The sequence below is a fragment of the Mycetomoellerius zeteki genome, unplaced genomic scaffold (genome assembly GCF_001594055.1).
Source record: "Mycetomoellerius zeteki isolate Tzet28-1 unplaced genomic scaffold, Tzet1.0 scaffold149, whole genome shotgun sequence".
Lineage (NCBI taxonomy): Eukaryota > Metazoa > Arthropoda > Insecta > Hymenoptera > Formicidae > Mycetomoellerius > Mycetomoellerius zeteki.
The window spans coordinates 2,217,720-2,241,093 of record NW_017256436.1 but is presented as its reverse complement, the minus strand read 5'-3'; the positions used below and the strand labels follow the sequence as shown (position 1 = coordinate 2,241,093).

At 40.6% G+C, this 23,374-nt stretch overlaps 1 protein-coding gene across 2 annotated transcripts in view; it reads left to right on the top strand.

Annotated features, from left to right (window-relative positions):
• Positions 1–23,374, top strand: part of knockout (Stork-head domain-containing protein knockout) — an 80,149-nt gene that overhangs the window by 43,769 nt on the left and 13,006 nt on the right. For both annotated transcript variants that reach the window (XM_018444313.1, XM_018444312.1), the window contains exon 3: positions 7,173–7,368. In XM_018444313.1, coding sequence (XP_018299815.1) covers positions 7,173–7,368 — 196 coding nt within the window. The remainder of the gene's footprint in view (positions 1–7,172; positions 7,369–23,374) is intronic.

Sequence of the window (23,374 nt, the reverse complement as noted above, 5' to 3'; positions counted from 1 at the left end):
TGAAGGTCCTGAACCGTTGAATGCTGGAATAACGTTCTTTTATACTCTTAGGGATGATCTATTTCTGAAGTATCCGAAACTGAGAATTTTTTATGCTTCGTAGCTAAATTTAAAAGAGGGAAAAATTTTCTTAAATTGATTGAAAATTAAATGAGTTTCAACATTTTTGTTCGAAATAAACTCTGCGGAGTAAATTGAATGTGAAGTAACGCTCATGGAAGTTGGAATATCTCGTATATAAATTCAGGAAATCGTGTTGAGCGCTGTTCATACGAGAGAAGATATAATCTCGAGGTCGCACAGTGAGTTAGAGATCGACGTTCTATAATTGTTAAAGTAATTAGACGTTACTGAAGAAAACCGTTTTATGTATGTTTTATCGATATTATGGTTCCGCGTAGTTTCGCGCTATATATTGACCGTTTCATCGATGTCTGCGGATAATATATAATAATATTATATATTATTATCCGATAATCGATTGACGAAGATACGATCGCTTTTCAACGGAACGATCGTCAAAAGCATCACTGTGCGCAGCGCGATACGATCATTGTTCAGAACATTATACTTCATCAATTAATTTTATCCAAAGAAGAACATTATATACGAGATTCTATGTCGACTTTCTATCACATATAATTAATACTAACGGTAGCAATTAATAAAACAAAATTTATAAAAATGAAATAATTTATATATATGATTTATAATAATCTAATTAATTTTTATATCATATTATATTATGTGTATGTGTGTGCTTATATTAATTATTATATTAATAACAAATTAAATATATAATTAATATTATATAATCAGAAAATATATATAAATTAATTAAATTATCCGACAGTGTGATCGGATTATATGTATATATTTTATTCGATGATAAAGATTTTTAATTTACATCTTCTTACGGTAGAAAAGCGACAATGACGAACGAACGGCAATACGGATCTATTACCATAGTAATCTCAGGTTACTAAATAATAGGGCATTGTTCGATACGGCTTTTGATCCGCAAAGTTGTTTACAAGATTTATCGAGGCCTTTCAGGTGCACAGTCTGCATTCGAGAAAAGGTACTTTACGCTTCCTCGACGGCTCTCGCGAATGCATTGCCGGCCGTCGCCGCTCGTTGTGACGTTTTTAAATCACTGTTATTACGATACACCGATCGCGCATTGCCTCGGGGATGGTCGACGCAGGCAACGATCTGGCGGACACTTTCCATCCGCATAGCGATTTCCGCCACGAGCACCGTCACCATGCCGAGACAACAAAAAGCACGATAATTTACATCGAGCTACTTGACCACGACTATGTTGGTTACAATTGCTTGTTTATACCACATCTTGTTTGTAAATTGACATTTGATCACACAAATATACACAATTAATCCATTGTCAGAATATAAGACTTCTTGAACGTCGTAATAAAATTGATGTCTTTGACTGCGATGTAATTTTTGACTTGAATATATTGCAGTAATTTTAATGAAAACATTGTATTTAAAAAATGTCATTTTTTAAATTATAGTCTCGTATTGTTTCGTTTTAGATTTAAATATAAAAAGAAGACCTAAATAGAGCTATACTTGGTTACGACCTATTGCGAATATCGTCGGAGCGTAATAGTCATTCGACTTGGAACCGAGCAACGGCACCCGGAACGTAACTAGTGCGCGGCACTTACGAACAGAACAATAAAATCAAGCGCGTATCGTTCGAGCGGGTCGGACTCGGTGTTGGGCCGAGGGTTCGGCCAAGGTTCAGCCACCTCGCTCTCCGGTTCTCCCGTTCATCGATGTTTTTCCTGGCCGGCGCGGCGCGCCGTTGAAAGCGGAATCGGTCGTAGCCGTTGTCGTCGTCCTCGTCCATTGCCGACTTCGTAAATCAGCACTACGCAACGTATATCGCGAGCCAGCTCGACTTTTATCTCCTACACCTCGAGAACTCGTTTATCCGCGGGATACCCATTTGCCTCGAAGCAATTCGCGCGCGATTGTCTATTTGTTTGCCGATTTAATTGAAAAAAATGCACGGGAAAGAGGGGATGCCGTCGGTACCTCTTTGTTGCGTTTTCATTCGTGAATCCTCGATTAACGATGACATGGAATGTCGGAGCTTATTTTCTGCTTTAGATTAATAGATACCAATATTATTTTTATATTTAACATTTAATTGATCTTATTGATCTTGGAAAATTTACTCTTGCATAAATTTTAAGTTTTGTTCGAACGCTTTTCATGTGCGAGATATAATAAAACATAATAGTTAATTCCCAACTATAATATTAGTCCATTAGAATGGTAATAATAATTGCAATTATTATTATTGTTGTAATATGAGAGAATATCTAACAAGAAGGCGTAACATAAGAAGAAATGAAACCAACGTGTCATTAAATTTTTTCATTTTATAATACTTATAACTTTATGACATGTTTATATTTTAGTTCGAATTTTAGAAGAAATAAATTTTTTTGGGAAGTATCGATCTTGCATGATTTTTTCGATAGCGAATCTGTATTGATTCTCTATTGATATAAATAAGAATATGTGATCGACGCCTATGTGTCAATATCTGGATGTATACCCCATTAGAAAGAGAGAGAAAAAGAGAGAGAGAGAGAGAGAGAAAGAGAGAAAGAGAGAGATATCTTTGCGTCTCTCGCCCAACGTATAATACTATTCAAGCGCACGCTGCACTCGCGATATTAGCATATAAATTATGTTATCGTGATTTATGCTTGCAGCCCGTGTACTCACGCGGGACTATAGGGGGTTGCTGATTAAAATTCGAGACGACGGGCACGGGCGAACGCCTTGATGCCTGTCATCCGGTAATGGCTGATAAATAGATCAATTTCACAACGACGAAACGACCTTCAATAGCTAAGCGTTTTGTATATTACTTTTCTTCGTCAATAATATGAGAAATATTATTCGTCTTGCAAAAAAATTTGCGCTCATCTCTTTTGTTATATAATACATTAAAATTTCTTTACAATGATAGATAAAATATGATATACATATAGAGTAGCTTTGGTTGATGAATAAATATCAAAGGATTAATATATTTGCGATATACTAGTAGGGTTTTGATAGATCGATAAGCCTGTCGCAGTGTAATAATGCCGCAGTGCGAATGGCGCACTGGCAATAAGTTTCAAGTATATTTCGTTCGACTCCGTTAACCACTCACGTTCGTGCGCGGCGTCTCAAGTTAGGGCTTTAAAAGGATAACCATATACACGCGGTGGGAGAGAGCACAGCGAGTATATTGCATAATAATTAACGGGCAGCCAACGACCGTACAACACCCTATAGACCGTATTGCCGCAAGTTCATTGCCGGCACGGAAATCGCAATACGTATGTTACGTGCGCCAAGCACTGCGCCACCGAACAACAATAGGCTCATTCTATACTTTTGTATTTCTCCACGATTTGTTTTTTCTCCTCGCTCGTTCACAAAACATGAACGTATGCTTATTTTGTTTCAATCTCGGTGTCAAATAGTGCAGCTATATAAAAAAAAACCGTGCCAAATTTCCATAGTAAAAGAAGTTTTGTTGAAATATCTAAAAATTTAGCTAGAAACAAATCTGAAAATAATTTTGTTAAATTACCAAAGTAATTATGTAAGATGCTCAAGCTGGTTGCTAGAAAACATACAAATTTTTTATACTATTGTTTATTATGCTTGAGTTTCTTACATAATTATTTTAATTTGTCCAAGAGAATTATTTTTAAATCTTTATTTAGTTAAATTTTTAGGTATTTCAACAAAATCGTTTTTCTCTCCGTGCAGTTTTTCGAATGTAAGAAAATGTGTAAAGGAAATCACGATTTCCAATCTGATTTCCAATTTCATCTTATCTCTTCTTCATCGTTATCCTATGTTTCCCAAATGCTTCACCCTCATTCCCAGTCGTTCTACATTTCGCTACTCCCCTTGATATCTGCAGCTTATAATCTTTTGGGACAGTTAGGGGACAGAATGTATACAAGATCTCGAGAATAAATACAAGATAATCATAGAAACCTCGAGGGATGGCACTCGATTCATTCAATACGGAATCGTTTATATTTCCTGGCTATTTTATATAACTCCGACCTAACGTGCGTCCGTTTACAATGCCTGTATTTTCCGTAGATTAAGTGAGAATATATAAAACGTTATTCCCGGGGACGAGAATTGTGTTAGCTCGCGTAACGTACGTCGCAATACAGTAACGCTAATTTGCTTTTAGTGATTCCCTCTCAAAAGCACTCTTTTTCGCACAGTTAGTTGGCGTGCAGCTGGGCTGGATACAGGAGACATGGTAGCTGGTTCAGCGCTAATTATGGTTAACTCAGAACTGTCGCACTCTCACGGTTAGATCCTCCCATGGACAATAAGAGTGTCTACTTTATCAGCATATCCTGTTGCCCACTCCGGGTACATTCTGCGATGCAACGCGATATTTTTACGTGCCTGTGCAACTTTCTTGCTAGTGTTTTAGAGACTTGTACCACGCGTTAAAAAATAATATATGTCAGCATTAATATAGAAATAATCTTTAAATATGTACACGATTTATGTATAATATATGGTATAAGCGTTTGTAAAAATTACAATTTTTATACATGGCATATGGCGTAAGCCATAAATAACAGAGTAAATTGGGTAGATTTGATTGTCGATGCAGTTAGAGCATGATTAAGCGTTTCAGGATGTTTTCGTAAAGCCTAAGCCAAGATTACGAAAGGGACGGCTAAGAGACGAACGAAATTTCCTTAAAATTGCGAAAGTGGCGCTTTTCTCCGTTTATCGTGTTCAACCGGGCGGAAAAAACGAAGCGTTAAGAGTAATTCGATTGTAGGTGTCCCGATCGCGCGTTAGGAGAAAGAGATCGGTAGAAGGCACGATCTCGTGAAATCGATCGTGTCCGCTCGGTTGATCCGACACACCAAGAGACAGCTCCCACGTGGGGAGCACACCGAGTCTCGTGGAAGCGTGGCTTTGACGTAACCGAAAAGTTTCACCTGCTGAAAATCGCCGTCTGCGCCTCGCAGGCAATTTAATAAACCGGCCCATGCACGCGAGCACTGCGCCTTTATTACAATATCATCCTCACCGGAGCGGAGTGTCGAAAATCCGCGCCGATGTCGTAATCGCGATTACGAAAGTTGACGCTGCAGCCTCTCCTCCGCGCCGGGAGATTGTAATAATACCTCGGGGATAAAAGAATCCGATTGCGATCGAAAGTGCGCTTCGTTTCGTGACGTTAAGTAACGTCATTACGCGACGAAGTGATTCAGAGGCGTGTCCCTTCGAGACGAGAATATCTTGCGATTAAATGTGAAAATCACCGAGCGCCTGTTATGAAATATCGAGTTAAAAAAACGTCATGTCAACCGAGAGGACGTTATTGCGATCGTAAAAATTTCGTGGAAGGTTTCGACTATATATGTATGTGTGGAAGAACGATGATCCGCGAACGGTGAACATCAGTACATCAGTGACGAAATACGGAACGCAGCCTTGGCAAGGGTGGATGTTTGCGCCGTGCTCCGTTGCACAGGCACAAAACGAGCTGGCCGTTCTAGCGGTGGATCAGATCGATCACGGATGTGTAATTTGCAGCGGCTACACGGAGGTTCCGTCATTTAGTAGTGGGTAACCGTCGTTGTACGCTCCGCTATACGGTGACTTCCAGATGGTGAAAGTCCGGAGATCCTACGTTGCCGTTAGAAATGCAAAATCGTCTTATGCACGCGGCGCGCATTGTATTCTTTACATGGAATTAAATTGGACTTCTTGCTTCGGCGATGTCCCGTCCGACGTTGTTTTTCCGTTCGAGTGATTCGCAAAGTGGTTCAAATCGACGCCACTGTGAAATTCGAACGATCGCGTTCGCGTATACTCCGATGTTATCTTATATTGTTCTATTTACACTGGCAATCTAGTAAATCGCACAATTTAGCCTGAGATATTTACTATATATAACAATAAGATATACTCTAAATATATATGTATCGAAAATAATTATTTTATCAATCGATGAAATTGTATGAGCATAATTTTTTTTTAATTTGAATTAGTGGATAATCACTGTGATTATAAGTTCCAAGTATGCCACTGGTAGTGAGTTCACAGTGAAATTCAACTAAAAAAACAATAAAACGTGAAATCCCTAATCTAACTAATCTTGCTTTAGTGTATAAATTGAATGTATATAGCATTGGAACTGATGTAATATCGGTGTTCTTTTTTGTAATTATGCAATGCTCAAACTTCTTTTCTTTCTGAGTTGAATTTCACTGATTATACTCAATGACATATTTGGGACTGATAATAATCAGTGATATCCACAGATTTAGAAAATAAAGTTAAGTAGAAGTTGACATCATTTTCGCGATACAGCGGATTAATCTCCTTTCGTGTATATTGCTCATACAATAGGAAAGCTACGTACTTTTCACAATTGCGGGGACTGATCGGCACCGGTCGTTCGAACGAGAGCTGTTATAAATCACCCTAGGTTCGCGCCGATCGATTCCAGCACTCCGCACTAATTTCATGGTTTAGCCGAATGGAGAGGGAAAAGAAGACAGGGCTAGAGAAAAATTCTGCGAGGCCGTTCGTTTATGAGCATTGTCCGGGGCTCTCGACCCTATCACGGCTCATTCTGTGACGCGGAACTACATGGGGGTTCTACGAAATATCCATAGGGGTAGAACCATGTATCACCCGAGTTACGACGAGGGTGAAACGCCATACGGCTCCGCGGAGAGATAAACACTTAGCGACCGAGCTATATATTTCGGGGGGTAACTCGCTGGCTTCCATCGCGCGACGCGTAACGGCTTTTTTTATTAGTAATGTAAAATACGATGAATGTGCGGATGATAGTTATCATACAGTCGTGTGATTCCACAAAGAATATCTTTCTGTCGTAAATCTTTTTCATTCACGAATATGGAGTTTGTAATAAGAAATATTTAAAAACAAACAGTAGAAGAGTATCGTTAAATTAATTGACATTTAAAATTGAAAAATTTCAGAAAATTGAAAAATAATTTACTCATTGCGTAACTTTAGCATAATTTGGTATCACTTTGGCATATCAAAATTTTGCTCCTTGCCAAGTGCGATAAAAGATTATTTCGTGCTGTATGTTGCAGAGTTTCTTGGAAGCGAATTCCAAATGCTGGTGGAACGCAGCCCTGGTGGATGCAACCCGGCAGCTGAGGTACAAGGGTCACGTGTCGCCGGGTGTGCTGATGGTTAGCGGACCGCCCTGCGCCCTCGAGGTTTTGAGGGCGGCATGGGCGCGAAATGTTCTACGACCACCCGCGGACCACTCGATCACCTGCCTCGGTACGTACCATCGAATTAACTCCCGCATCGCCGTAGGGTCGATTCAACCTGACGGCCACGATCGCGTTCACCGTATGATCGGATTAAATCAGTTTTATTCAAACTGAGATAATCGAGGAGAGCTCAATTAAAGATAAAGCAATCTGTGAAAGTGAAAGTGAAAGCGTCGATATTTTAATAAGAACGAGTTCTTACGAGCGAGAGGATAATCCTGCGTGACCCTGGTGTATTTGAATTCCAATGCCAATGCAATGCGCGAAAATGATGTACAATAATGCAATTGCGAATGTTTCTTTCTACCTTTTTTGTTTTTTACCGTAACGCCTATGCTGATAATAAACTGCCGTGACTGGATATTGAAATATTTTATTTTGGTCCAGATAAGCTCGTGTAACGAGGATTCTATTTATAATCGTTTTGCAATGTATCGTTAAACATATGTTAATAATACTCCGCGTAGCCACATGATTTTAACATTCCCTAATGCACGAGAAATAATCTAATCAATTTTAATACCTATAAAAATAAAATAAGTACAAGCATATATTTGTATTGTAAATTATCGATTACAGGTTTCACATATCGACGTTTCAGTCTTAGGTGTGGTGTGCCGAGTACAAACTGACTCCTTGTAAATAAAGCGATCGAATCGCGCAGAAGGTGCCCGACCTTTACGCGTTACACTCCTTATCCGCTTATCTTCCGTAATCCGCGCCTGTCGTCAAAGTACGTTCCACAGAAATAGCTTCGCACATATCTTATCGGGTAACCCATGCGCACCCGTATGCACTCCCGTTTCCTTACGTCGCGCTTTTCCTCTCGAGTTCCCGTCCTTTACGCCTCTTCGGTCTTTTTCCATCTCCGCCGTTTCTTTCCGATCTTATTGCTCCCTTTTATGCTCCGCGCGCTCGTATCTATATACGCCTACGCTCAAGCTATCTCACATACCGGGCTTATGCTAATGCACGCGCGTATCCGCGCAACGGCGTAGGAACTTGACTCGTTATTACGATGCGCCGCGAAAACGCTCTCGCAAAAATGAAAGAAACTTATTCGCGCGATAAAGAACGCGTTACGTGACTTTATCCCCATGTGGGAAAGCTGCCTGCGTAAACATCGAAAAGTTGCATCACACGGATCGAAAAGCGGTCGCTTTAGGATTTTTTTTCTTTATCCGCTTCGTATTTGCGAAGAACATCACAGCAACAGTAACATGTAATTGATATATACATATTTACACTTATATAGTAAAAATAAAAATAAATATTTATATATAATAAGATAACAATGAATATTTGACTTATATAGTATTTTATATTTATGTAAATATAAATAATAATTCCACGTGACGAAATCAGAGATATTAAATCGAGATGAATCAGAATATTAATAAATCAGCCGGCGGGATATTAATTTGCGACGTTTCGTAATTTGGTTTAATGGCTGATTAACTGCGCTAAATGCGGTTAATTATCGTAAATCACAGCGCGCGAAGATTATAAAATGTTTTTACGTTAAACGGCCACCTGTGTGCCGCGATGCTGCGCCGAGCTTTCCGGTTCGCGCGCGGATACCTCCGTGTGGCAAACGATCTTGGCTAACATTCCGCTATTTGCCTATTGGAGGTCGGGTACACCACCGCGCATAATGCGCGTCTTATATGCGCGTGCAGTAATGCGGATTTTGCGCCGCCACATAATTGGTCTGTCCACTTCGCGGACGGTCGAGCCGCCCGGCTTATATCCGACCTCTTTACTTTCCCGCATTCCATCTTTCTCGACAAGACGACGAGTGACTCCGGAAATATTACGGCAGTTTTCGCATAATTTTCTAGTTACCGCCGACTTTACTGCAAAACGTGCTGACGCGTGAAATGCGTGTAGCGGTGATTCATTAGCAAGGAGATCGCTTTTGTCTTTGTTGTTTTAATCTGTCGTGGCATTTCGCAAGAACGTGCTGATTCATAAGAGTTTATCCAGACAAACTTGCATAATTGTGTAACTATATCCATAAAGAAAATTACCTAATCTCATTTCTATCTATGTATAAGGAAGCATATAAAATTTGATTGGATAATTTTCTTTATGCATACACTGAGAAAAATTTCTGATTGAAAATAAGCAAACCAGAAGATTATATTAATCTGAATTATATTAATCTGATTATTAATCAGAGTTCTAATTATCTCATTTATAATTACAATACATTAGATCCAATCAGACAATTCTGATTTATCTATTTTCAATCAGAATTCCAATTAATTTCAATCAAACTTTTTTTCCAGTGTATGATTATGTAGCTAGTTTATCTAGCTACATAATCAATTATCTAGACAGAAAGAAACATGCGAATATGGATCGAGATTTTGCATTTTTCATTCAGACCTTGCTAAATTTATTTACTTTCCAATATACAGTGATGGGAGAAAGTTCGGCAACGGTCAAATATCTTGAAAAATAATGATTATGGAAAAAAATGTTCAATACAAAAGTTTTAGTATATCAAGTGGTCTATTATACGGTTATATTGAAATGACCTTCATGTGACCTTGAAGGACACCGTGAAGGTCAACTTTGAAATCTTAAATGGAAACACCTATTTTCTTTTACATATTCTTAAAGCTGGTGTCAAGACGTTTCCGAAACACTGGTTATAAACCCTTTTTGCTTGAGATCTTCCTGAGTTATGAACCTTTAAAGTTTAAGTATCGCCGGCGCGTTATCTAAGGTGTACCGCGTGGAGATAGTATCGATGAAGAAGTACGATAGTCCATACTATTAAAATCGATTCATTATCTTCATGACTACTTTTGGATAATTAAAACTGTTCAATAACACATCCTCGTCGCGATACATCGTTGGTAGGATAAATCTTACTTTTTGTCCTTTTGTAGCTTAAGTGAATCAAACTGTTCGATCACTTAATTGACCGCCTTTGGATAATTAAAAACAAGAGTTATCGTCCTTCTTGATTTCTCAAATCTTCTTTAATTATACGAGTAAGCCATCACTATATATGTCATATATTTATAATTTTATTGTAAATGAAATAAATGCGAAAGAAACGTGATGAACTTAAAATTGTACAACCATTTCGAATCGCGAATTTTTCCCTGCAGCAATTCGATTCAAGAAGATCCGGGATGCCTTATGAAAAAAAAAGAAAAGAAAATGGCACAACGCGCTCCACATAGAAATAACCCGATTGGTACGCGAGTCGCACGCCGGAATCCTGCATCCTCGTCGTCGCGTCGATGGGCGCAGCGAAAGGGACGACGAGGTGTGTGCGCGCGCGCGCGTCTGGAATGCCAGACCTTCCCTCTTGTCTCCTCCACGCCCTAACTGAAATCCATACAGTGCGCTTACGCGGGGTAATAAATCGGCCTCCTTCGGTGTGCGACAGTAGCGGCATTCCAGGGCGATCGATTAAGTCGTGGTACCCCATTGGAGACGCGTGGCTCGATAAGCGTCGCGTTTTCCACGCATAATTCTCATTTCGCTATTTATCTCGACGCAATCATGAAAGCTTGTATATGTACGTGCATCGACCACTTCCATTTGCCGAGTAATAATTGACCGAACAGTTACGAGCAACTATTTATTATTAATTAGACATACCTGATTGTACAAGATATATTAAATGCAATTAATATTCTCATTATTATCATACGTTTCAATCAGGAGATATTCCTGTCAAGTGAATGAGATCCACGATGTTTGCGGTAAAGGTCTAATGGCAGGGTCTAATAGCAGAAAAACCGACGGTACGTTATACCTGTTTCAGACACTTATTGCACATATAGTTGGTTAAAATGCAAGCCGCGAATGTTAATGCAGGCAAAGTCAATGCATCAAGGAGATAAGGACTCGCGTAACGACGAGGGATCCTCCAGGACGTGCCGGAACGTGTACGGAGCCGGGAAATTAATAGCGCCGTATCGACATCCAGTTATTTCTATACTTTGTGTCTGTACTATAAATAGGTGCGGGCGCACACCGACGCAACACACAAACGATAGAGCGTGCGGTAACGCGGAATGCGAGCTTGTACGTACTCGTACGTGTCGAACCGATCGTGCCGATTGCGATTCAGCCTTTTCGTGCGAGACTAAACGCCGTGCTTCATTCATTATAAGTACGTACGTATTGACGGATTGTTGAACGTTGTTAAAACGCGCGAACCCCGCGTTCGCGTTTGCGCGGCGCAAACTGGAGAATATGCAGCCGCATTTTATGACGACGAACGAATGGCAATCCGAAACGTCGTCGGGAATCACGATTGTGCCATGCTGCTTGCAAATGCGCGAGCCCGCGAGAAATATCACATTAAACGATCCGCTCGCCTCTTTTAAGTTTCAATTATCGGGAAACCGTGCGAAATTGATTTGGGAGAGAAATCGTGGTATGTATGAAACCGATTCTGGGATCGCAACATAGTTTTTCTGTTATAAGGATGAAATATAGATATAAAGAAATGTTCATCGATTGCGCGTAAGGCAGAATAAAATTAAAGAAAATATACGTTGAAAAAAATAATGTTGTATTAACAGCAATATTTTAATTGATAATAATTTTGTTGATTCAATAACATCGTTAATGAAATAAATACGTCATGCTTTTGTTGATAAAATTTTATTTGTTTCATTAACACTGTTATAAAATTAACAAGATTATTTTCGATTAAAATAATGATATTGAGATAACATCATTTTTTTTCAGAGTCATTTATCAATTAAATGATTAATACGTAAATAATTTATTCAATTCTAAGGAGCATCTCTTATGTATATAGTAGCTCTGATATTTAGTTTGTCGACTTTAAAGTTCGTATATCTACTCGAAGAAAATACCTTGCTCGGTTCACACATGACATGCATATGGCATGCCGATTGGAACTTGTTAAAGGGTGCAAAACGCCTTGTTACAGGCCTGACAACAGGATTCCAGGCTGGCCCCCCTTAGTCTATCCGGTTCGATTGACATTTCCATGACGAGTGCTTATCGATTACTTTCAACTTGATCACTTTTTTCCCTCCTGAATCGTCTGTCTCCATTTCGAATCGCAACAAGCACCGACAGAAATCTTTCACTCAGCTATTCAGCAAACAATGACGATGGCGTGCTTACATCCCATATTCGCTTTAATCGAATCTTTGTGTCGACAAAGTTAAGCCAAGAGAATCCGACACAGTCGCATTTAGCGCTAAATGCGAACCGTGAACACGATGTCGATACCTTAAGGCCACGGCGCGCTCTAAACACGTCTCTGTAATCGTAAGGTCGGTCAGCCTCTCACGCCTCCCCTGTCACGATTTTGCTATTCGCCCGATCAGAATAAGCTTCGGCGTATGATTACCTCTCCCGTGTCAGGAAAAAATTCTTTTCACCATTTGATTAGAGGCGAGAGATTTGTACGCGAGCACGTTGTTGCCTAAACGTATAATCAGTATATCGATACCTGATGAATATTGCGAGTCAAGGGCAAAGGATTAACGATATCCCTCTCCAGATATCGCACCCTCATAATAATACTCTAGTATCTCTCCCACCAGAAATTATAATTGCCACGTTCTATTTTATTATTATTTATTATTATCGTTATTTTCTTTTGATCCTTTGTTTATAATCTGGGTCTTTTTTGGTACAAGCGGAATTTTACTTTTAAATTTTTCCGAAATAAAAGAATGCAGAGCCTCCTAAAGTATGTTATATCTATTTAGATAATGTAGAGATGTGTATTAAAAATAAATAAATTTTTCACATTTTTTGAAAACTTGGAACAATAAAAAAACTTGGGTTGAACAAGAAAGAACAAGAAATGTAGAAGTAAAAATATGATTACAGACGAAGGATTAAATATTCATATATTATTGAATTATTACTTTACTCTTATTATAGAAATTCGATACATTATGTTTCTCTAAATGTTTCGCTAAAACTGCGATCAGTTTGATGGTAAAAATATGAAGAGAATTGCTTATATGGTGTGCACCTGACATTAATTAACATTATAAGGATCTTAAAGGGCCATTACTCGCCTCTCTTGAATTTGAAAAAGAGCAATTATAAGAACTTCAAACGACGAGATCCCACGGTCCTACGTTCGTACGTTCCACGTGTGCAAACGTGTACGAGAGAGTAAAATGACAGAGTCGAGCAACGGAGCTATCTATCTATCCATCTACCACCGCAGTGTAAACGTTCGTAGGGGCCCATCGATGTATGCCACGGTATTTTCGAGTGGCAACTTCCTGTCGAGTGTCAGCTGGATCCTGGCGGCCGCCTCCTCGTAGATCGACGATTACCTCGATGATGGTGGGGTCGAGACACGACATACTTCGCTATTACTTCGCTCCTTCCTGTCGTTCTTGAGACATTACGGACATTTTCCCCACGGTTCCTTCGGTTTAACGTACCGCGTTCCTATTCATATTCATAATTCGTCAATAACTTGCGCAATTTGCCAGAGATGCGTCGTGACTTCCTGGACAAGCAATATCTTATTGCATGATTCTGAAAGAAGGTATCAGATTCCTGAACTAGCACCTGTCACAGAGTAGCCGGCAGTTTACTTTTCATCTCTTAGAACGCAAATGCTTTTAATTATCTGAATAATTAAGTAATTACATGTGCATATACTCATTAGTGATTGTTTAAACGGTAAACTAATTACACGTAATTTTCGTAGCTGAATGTTTGATGAGGATTAGTTAATCACGAGTCTATAATATCGATAAATATGAGCGCGTATAATTATGAGTGAATATATTACTCCTAATGATGGAACTCGTAGCTACCTCGCTTTATCGGCGTTTGCCGCGATTAGTTTATATTACGCAGTCAAACGGCGCCGTTTACGTAGTCGGGTGTGATTAATATAGATGCGAGAGCGAAGCCGAGTGGCGTTTAATGCGATCGTAATTGTACGGGAAATTTAAGACCGGTAGCTAGAAAGAGAGAAAGAGAGGAAAAGCCTCAACCTTTCGACAAGATAATTCACCGACTTAAATCAACATCGCGGGATACGAAATGTCGAGGGACAACCGCGGCACGTCGCGAATGAACGGGCTGGCTGCGGCATTGAGTAACGGATAATTGCATCGGCTAATAAATTAATCCGCGACCTCCCTCGCGTACGCCCACGCGAGATAGAGATAGAGAGAGAGAGAGAGAGAGAGAAAGACGCGTGGCAGTATCGTCTAAGTCGTTGTTAATAAGCATCTTACGCCATTCCAGGCGATTGTCTAGGTCAAGGCGCTCGCTTTTAAACGCACCTGCAACCAACGCACGGGAAGTGCGTCCACGACGTATATACAGACGCTGCCTACTACATTTCCTCGATTCTTACGCAAAGTAAGAACAGGCTACGAAACCGCAAATCACATTAGTCGGCATGGAGAAATAATTTGAGTACAGACCGCGATCTCCAATTCTGGATAATGCAACGTAAACATCTTAGCGTAGACGTAGATTGGCAATTATACAAAGCAGTTTAACGCGCGATGGCTCGTATTAATCATGTCTCTGAGAGCGAATGCGGTGTCACGTTATTACGTGACACATGTGCGATGTTTGGCGATGAGTATCAAATTTTAACGTTTATTGCCGCGGTCTCGTTCTCGGCAGAAAGGCGAAGTGCGGGATGAGAGTTCGTTTCTCTCTCTCTCTCTCTCTCTCTCTCTCTTTCATTCTAAATCGTGTGCGGATAATAAATGCAAAGCCACCCTCCCGCGTTCACGGAGCGTACTCGGTTAATGCGACATATGCGCAGCTGCAACGATTCTCTCCTCGGTGGCACACATTCGGAGAGGGTAACGTGATATACGCGCGTCATTTGGCTCTTCTTTTTACCATGATAATGATCCGCCATTGTGACAGCCGCGTACTGATTGACGCGCAACTTGGAAACGTTTAAGGTAATAACGTGGACAATAAAACGTGAAACAAATGCGAAGAGGACGCTCGTAAACGCCGAAAGAGTTAATCCCGTGGATATGGGCGCCTCTCGAAATGAAGACGCGAGAGAGGATGTCGGAGAATCCGGCCAATCGGCTGCATAATGACCCGCTACGGGAAACGAGTGGAAAATTACACAGCGCCCGAAGAAGAGACCCGCGCTTCTTCGTGCAGTTTGAGAAGAGCCGAGGAGAGCAAAGAACGTGGCATTCTGGCCGCGAAAGGGAAAGGCATCCTTCGTTATCGAGGCGCATCGTGCCTCGTGCAAAACTGCAGAATTTCAGCGACGTCGCCGATACGCGATATACGCCGTGCAGCACAAACGTATATATACGTACGGCATTTATCTTCTCGGGATGGAAAGCCGATACGATATTCTTGGTCGGGGTGCTCTCCTCGGCGCGCGAATCGTGCGCGAGTAACTCGGCACTCCTTGCCAAACAAGTGGACAATGTTTCAAGAGAGATCGTAATATCGCATCGCATTACGCGAGGGAAAATCTATCCCGTTCGCGCGTGTATATCTGCGCATCGAGAGTCATTTCCGTAATCGGGAGTACTGATGATTAGTTATCGTTGCATCGTGACTTTGGTATTCTCTAAATTCTTTGGAGTAGAATCTCACATGGAAAGAATAATGTTGTTAAAGTATTTTAACACTTTAGCTAGATACAGATCCGAAAATAACTTTATTGGACCATCAAAATAATTATGTAGGATGCTAATATGTGTTGATGACAATACGAAGGAAAGCAAGAAAGTCAAAATAATGAATAATCAATTTGACGTCACATGGATTATTGACGGAACTTATGTCATTTTTTTATCATAATTTTAGTCAATATGATATTACTTTGACATTCTGTTTTTTGGAATGAGCTTGGAATGCTAAAATAGTTGTAACATTTTAGCAACCAGGTGATCTACATAGTTATCTTGCTGCTCCAAATAAAATTATTTTCGGGTCTGTATTCAGCTAAATTTTTAAATACTTCAGCAAAACCGTTCTTTCCATGCATGCACTCTAAAGAATGAAAATTAAGCCACTCTTGAGAAAGATTTAAGAATGAGTTTTCACTCTTCAGAGTGACAATTCACTCTAAAAGATTTAGAGTGTTCTCTTTTTAAATGTTGGAGGCGAGTGATTTATCGCCAGGAATGAAATGAATTTAATTCGTGCGCACTTTTTCTCTTGCAATCTTAATGTATCTTTCATCCGGGGTATATATTTAGATTGCGGCCTGAACCGCGATAGTCACGTGTATAGAGGTAGAAACGGTAAAAGCAGAAAACAATATAACGAGCGCGATACACGCATGAGGCGTGTACGCGAGACGCGTACATGTGCGTACACATATTCATATATTTCCGACTAACTGTTCCATGCAACGGAAAACAGTTTATGCGTTTTAGCGAAATACGGCTAATATGTGGGGGAGCGTGCGAAGATCTCGGCGCCGCACCGCGATTCAAGTAATTGACTTAGAGTGAAACCTGCGCTTTCGAAAGCGACGTCTCGTAGCTATAATAAATTCCCGAAAACAATGCCACTGTCATGGCTTAAATTTCTTATCTCTTCCGTGTTATCGCGGCATATATCGACGTCCTTGAGAAATTATTTCTTACGCTATTTCTGAGAAATTCAACGTCCTTGAGAAATGATTCTTTCGCGTCATAACTGATTTAAATCAAGCGAGTTTTGCACGTTAAACATAACATTAAATATGACGCAGAGAAGGGAGGGGAAGGGAGATTTAATCGGGCATTTCGTTTTTACGCGAATCGCGTCTGGGATTAAGCCGCTTATCGGTAGTCTCGATGAAAACACGCCCGCTGCAACATTCCCGAGAGATTCCTGAGAGCGACCAGTAAAATCTCTGACACGTCCTATGCACGCGTGAAATAACCCCTTTGCATATTACACCTTCTCAGCGGCAGTATCCAGTTCGCTTTAAATTTGTTGCGAGGATTTTATCTTCGTTTGCCGACGCGTGATCGAGATATCTCGCGGAGCACTCGGAATAAGCTCACGGTGCGCCGTAATATGCGCGCAGGTTGAAGAACATTGGTTTAAAACGCATACGAGGAGATGGTAAGATCCGCGAAAGACGATTCTATGTACGAGCGAAGTTTATGCTGTTCAACAGTGCGGGTCACAAAGTACCGAACGTTAACCCGAGCGGAAGCTGTATAGGCGTTTTAGTTCTTTTCGTACAAATCTTACCAAAATCTATAAATAAAAAAACGAAACAATTTCTCATCTAAATACAAAAAATCGGAAACGCTTCACCTAAGTAGTTTCGATGAATGAAACGCGATAGGAATAATGATTTTATTTTTCTCAGTGTACTAATATGACTCTGTGATTAGTTTATAGCACCTTAAGATTGTACTTAAGATGATCTTAAATATAACAACCGACTATGAATACTTATGTCCTCCTTAAATTTTTTGGAGTGGAATCTCACTCCAAAGAGTGAAAATGGAGTCAGATTTGAGAAAGTGTAGCTCAATTTTCAAACTTTAAGATTGAGCTTTTACTCACTGAAGATTTTATTCTTCAGGGTGACAATTCATTGTAAAAGTTTTAAAGAGTACGTGCCAATTTTCTTTTATCATCCTAAAGCCCGTATCAAATTAGAAATTGAGATTGAGATTGGATTGGAATTTGACCAATTAAAGCAAAGTTCACTAACTTGATATTGATTTTCTTTTTTCTAATTGATTTAAATTTCAATTCAAGCTCAATCTCAATCTTTAGTTTGATAGAGCATAAGAATTTCTTTGTCGATTGTGCTGAGATATTTCTATGGTAATTATCTGACAAGGTATCTTTTTCTTGCTTTATCGTGGAATAATCCGACAAAACTTGTACAGGAAAAGGCTGGAAACATCTTGTAGAGCGGCTGGTGGAGCTTATGAATAAGAAATAGCCTGGCAGACCAAGCAAAGTCGGGCAATACCTCATACCACGTCCGACTATCCATGAGAACTGGACCGTTCTGGAGAGCTCTCGCGAGTATATCTTTCTCGTCATCTCGCTCTCTCTTTCTCCCGCGCTCACCATCTTCGACACTAGCGAGAGAATATATTGTATATTCTCTTTCTCCACTTGCTTGCGCACCGATCGTCGCGAAACGCACGTGGGTATCGCGGCACCGGAGTGCTGTTCGTCTGGCACGGTTCACTCCGAGGAAATGTAGGTAGGGAAATTGGCGCGCGTCGGCCGAGAATCGCGACATCGCGTGGACTTTCGTTGAACCGACGATAAAGGACACGGGCTGAAATAGCGAGATGTCATCCTGAGCATAAATTTGCCGAACTATCTTCCCCGTTGCATCTCAATCGCGCGCGCGAATTCCTGTCGTGGAAATTTGATTAGAATCGCGGCGGTGTGGATTCCCGTCGCGAAGAGGCGAAAGTAAAAGGCGACGGCAATACTTTCGTATTCTCGAAACGATCGGACGTACAAGATAAAAACGTCTCCGGTCGTTTTAATAACGCTCTTCAAATGCAAAGTACAACGAATCGGGCCAGTATTTTCTGAAATAACTATAAAAGTTGACAGGGTTTATCTCACACCGGTGATTTTTAACCGGTTTTCTCTATTCGCGACGCGCGTCCGGATATTTTTCAAAAATAGGCACGAAGATGTTGTTTCGAGACTCTCATGGACGTCGCATATCGCGTGGCCATTCGCGTTGCTAATTTTTCGCGTGGGTATACGATAGCGTTGCTATTGTTAGTAGCCGTTAAGGAAAACGGGTTTCTTCAGGTGAAACGCGACTGTAGGTTCATTACGACTAATCCATTACAACGTCGCGGTGTTACGACGTGGAACGAACATAAGCGGTGCAAAGTATCAAAACAAGTCGTACCACAAGATCGTTTAGTCAAGTTGGAATGACTTATTTCTTCATCTTGAGATCCTACGTTCACAGGCTTTTCGTGAAAATTATGATTTCTGAATTTCTTACGTCGCTCTTCTTGGATACCAGTTTCGTAAACTGGTATCCATCACTTCGTGACAATCGTTTCGGAATGGTGAAACAAACGGCGGGACTGATGACGGGGGCGTTGTACAAATTCGTAAAATTGCGGGTTGAAAGAGAAAAAATCTAGTAAATTGCGCGCGTATCAGCGTTACAGCGACGGCGGATCATAAAATAAATTCCGCTCTGGATTATTATTATTATCGGCTTTAATAGCGTGCGTATACCGGTTTACATTTAGTCCATGTGGCGTGCGTGCGTGCATGCGTTGGACGAGGACTTGAATCGAATGGACATTGTCGACAGCATCGGTATCGGGACCACTTAGGTGCTGCTACGTGACTTCGTCTGCTTGCATTCACTCGAATCGCGCGGGGACGCGATTTCACACGTCCTGGAATCCGATTTAAGCCGAGCACGAGGTCGTACCGCGCGATCGCACGTTTTAGAATTGGAAACCCGCATCGGTTTCTCTTCGCTACATTCGCCATTACTTCACCGCGCGATCCTGTCCGCGAAGTAAATCGATTTGAAGACTCGGACGAGTCGGAATACTTGCCAATCAACATCAATATTCTGGATCAAGGACATAGAGCATAGACACTGCGCCGTCTGTATGTAAAATTGGTCGGCAAAAATGAGATAGGACGTGAAAACGGTCAGTCGCTATCTCTTTCCATTCAACCAATCATATAATCTTAATAAAAGAGGGAGATTGGCCGATTTCACGCTCCCTCTCTCTTATTTTTGTTGATCATCATTTGATATACTATGGCGCAGTCCAGGCTCTAATCTTTGTTCCGGATATATTTACTGTTATTAGATTTAATATATAAAACAAATTGCTGTTAGATAAAACGGAGAGTTAATCACGGTTCTCTGGAGAATTATTTACGACGAGAAACGCATCGGGTCGTCGACACCGATTCGGTGGTTCACTTTGTTCGACAAGGCAATTCAATGTGGCGATTACTTCTTAGGCACGACTAACCACGAGCGACATAATTACAAAGGTGTGTACCGCCTGTCCATGGAGGCGACGAAAGGCGTGGTGTTGCGTTTGTAAAATTCGTTGGCCTCTGCAAGCGTAAGTCGCATTACTTCCACATATGTAGGTTAATGTCAAGGGAGTACAATAATCTGCTAATATATCTTCGGCGTGATTGATGACGTGCTGCAATCGCCCATTCTTCCGCGCGGAATTGAAGACGCTGCTTTTAATTTACGACGACGAAAAGGAGATTCGCCAACGTATAATTTGCGCTTTAAAAGGATAGGCGGCGATCTTGAGCTGAGGCCGGCGATTTATCGTGCCAAAGAAACATTTTTTGAAAAGTTCTTTTTTCTAGAGAAGCTCTTATATCTTCTAATGATTTTAATGTGTCGATAGTATGACTCATCGAGAATTCGCTTATTTATTGTACTTTTCGCTCATCGGTGACGTTAAGTAGCTGCCGGAGAGAATTCAAGGGTAAATTAATAGCGCAATTAAACGAGATGAGATTAGCAGTGCAGTCTCGCTGTTAATATCGCGAGGGCGACGTTTTTAGACGTTCACCGTTGTATTTACAGCCACCTAATCTCCGGTTAGTGAATTTCATCACTAGCAAACAGTCGTGACATTTCACCTGTGCTCCGTTGGCCTCGATAGTCAAGCGACCACACATTCGCCTCTGCAGATAAATACGTGCATCACTTCCGTGTTACCTTATGACCTACCTTCGTAAGAAATCACTACAACAAATGTTAGCCCTCTGTTATAATTTTCATTGACTTGTGATTTTTTCGTAGAACAATGCATCGTTCTTTGTCAAATTTTGAATAATTGAGTAAAAAGATCATTTTTAATAGTTTCAATGCAATCTAAAGACATCAATAATTTTCAAAAATATAATTATTAAAAAAATAAGATCTATCCGAATGATTTATATACATATAAATATATATGAATTCGTTTTTAAAAAATGTCAAATTTAAATCGTTAATGATATTTATTACGTCATTTTTTTAAAGTGGATATATACCACCTTGATCAAAAAGTTCCTGGAATTACCACCAGGTGATGCTCTGAGTCAGCTGATTTGAGTTCTGTTTTTTTGATTAGGTTGCCACATCTATCATTGACATTTCCACCAAATTTTATCGCCATAGCTTGACATTTGTAAAAGTTACGCCGTCTTGAGTACATCTACCTCTGCACGTGTTTTCGTTTTTTTACAGTTTTAAAAATGGAGTTGAATTTGCAACAACGAGTTTGTATTAAATTTTTTGACCAAGAACGAAACGAATACCATCCAACAGCCATTGAATTCACCCGATATGGCTCCCTGCGATTTTTTTCTGTTCGATCGAGTTAAAAAACGTTCCCCATAGGGGGAACGCGTTTCAACAGCCGAAAGGAGGTAATGGAAAAATCGAAGACGGCTCTGATGGCTATACCGACAATAGAGTTCCAGAAATGTTTCGAGAGCTGGATCAAGCGTTGGCATAAGTGCGTTGCAGTCGATGGGGAGTACTTTGAAGGGGACAATATCACTTTTGATGAATAAACTTGTATTTTGAATTTTCTGAATAAATTCCGGGAACTTTTTGATCAAGGTGGATTCATATGTATATATGAATCATTCGGACAAACCTTATCCCTTTCGCATAGTCATATTTCAAAAATTTTTTTAAATGGTAATTATTAGTCTAGTAACAGCGGTCTGATATCGATCCTATACTTCCACCAGCATGGATAATTCAATCTGGATAAAATATTGATAGAAACGCATTAGTGAGCCCTACAATCTTACATAACTTGTTGCTCGAGAAACAATGGGCAAGAATAATATAAAACTTTCTCGATTGGGAGTGGCAGGTCGAAGATAGTTTGTTTCTGAGCACGATGCAACGCTTCACCGCGTAGAAAAGCTTCCTAATTATCATTAAAACCGCACTGGCTGAAACCAGCCATCACAACGAGCACAACGTGAGATTTATTACTCGAAGGCCAATCCCTTTTGATTCAACTCAATTACGCCATTATCGGTCGTGATCAACGATGAGGCAACGAAAATCTCAAATCTGTACGTTTCATATACCTAATAACAATTTGCTAAATATTACGTATACGAGAGACTAAATTGAAATATATTAATAATAAATTTATTAATGCCAGGATAGAGCAAGCATATATTGTCCAATTATAGCGAAGTGGACGGGCGCATTGAGTGATCGTACTTGCAAAATGGCTCGTGTCAAATGAGCGAGAGCGAGCGAACGGCTGCGCCCTTATCGCGAAGAGAACGAATGGTATCGGCGGCGCGTGATGCAGCAGCGTCGAACGCGGAATCGAGGCTACGAGTCGATTCTCATGGCCTCGGCTTATATCGTCTTTCCGTCGAACGAAAAATCACACGACCCGTAAGGTCGGGATTTAAATCCGAGCGCGATCTAGTCGTCTCCGTGCCGCCGTTGGCGATCCAGCGAAATTTAATATCACCGTAACGGGGATTCGCGCGGCTTCCGCAATAACAAAAAAATTGATCTCGCAAGTACCACGCGGGCACGCTCTACATCGTTTCCCCCCCCCCCTCCCCCGCTTCGTCCTCGGATGCGGTTCTCGTAGGCGAAGGATTAAAATGCTCTCTGCATTGTTATGCCGTCCTCTTGATATGCTAGGCGGCTGTAATATGAGTATGTGGCACGAGAGGGATATACTGCGCGCGGAACCTGCATCGAGACACGATATACGAGGAGGCCTCGGGATGGAAAGTGGCCGGTGTGTCACGACATTCTGTATGATCATTCGCGATACCATAAGAACATCCGAAGTTGTACGCATTATCGCGCAAAGTAAAAATACATTTTCCAGGCACAATGGGTCTATTTTCTGTGATTGAACCAGTATATCATTTTTTAAAGTGAGATAGGTGTAAGTATGTGTTTAATATTTGAAGAAAGAAAGAGAGTTCTAGTGCAGTCTAATGCAGGAATAAAAAAGACCCAGTGACTTAGCCTCGGGAAAAAAAGAATACTTGACCGCAATCTATATCACGATGCGCGATGACGCAATGAA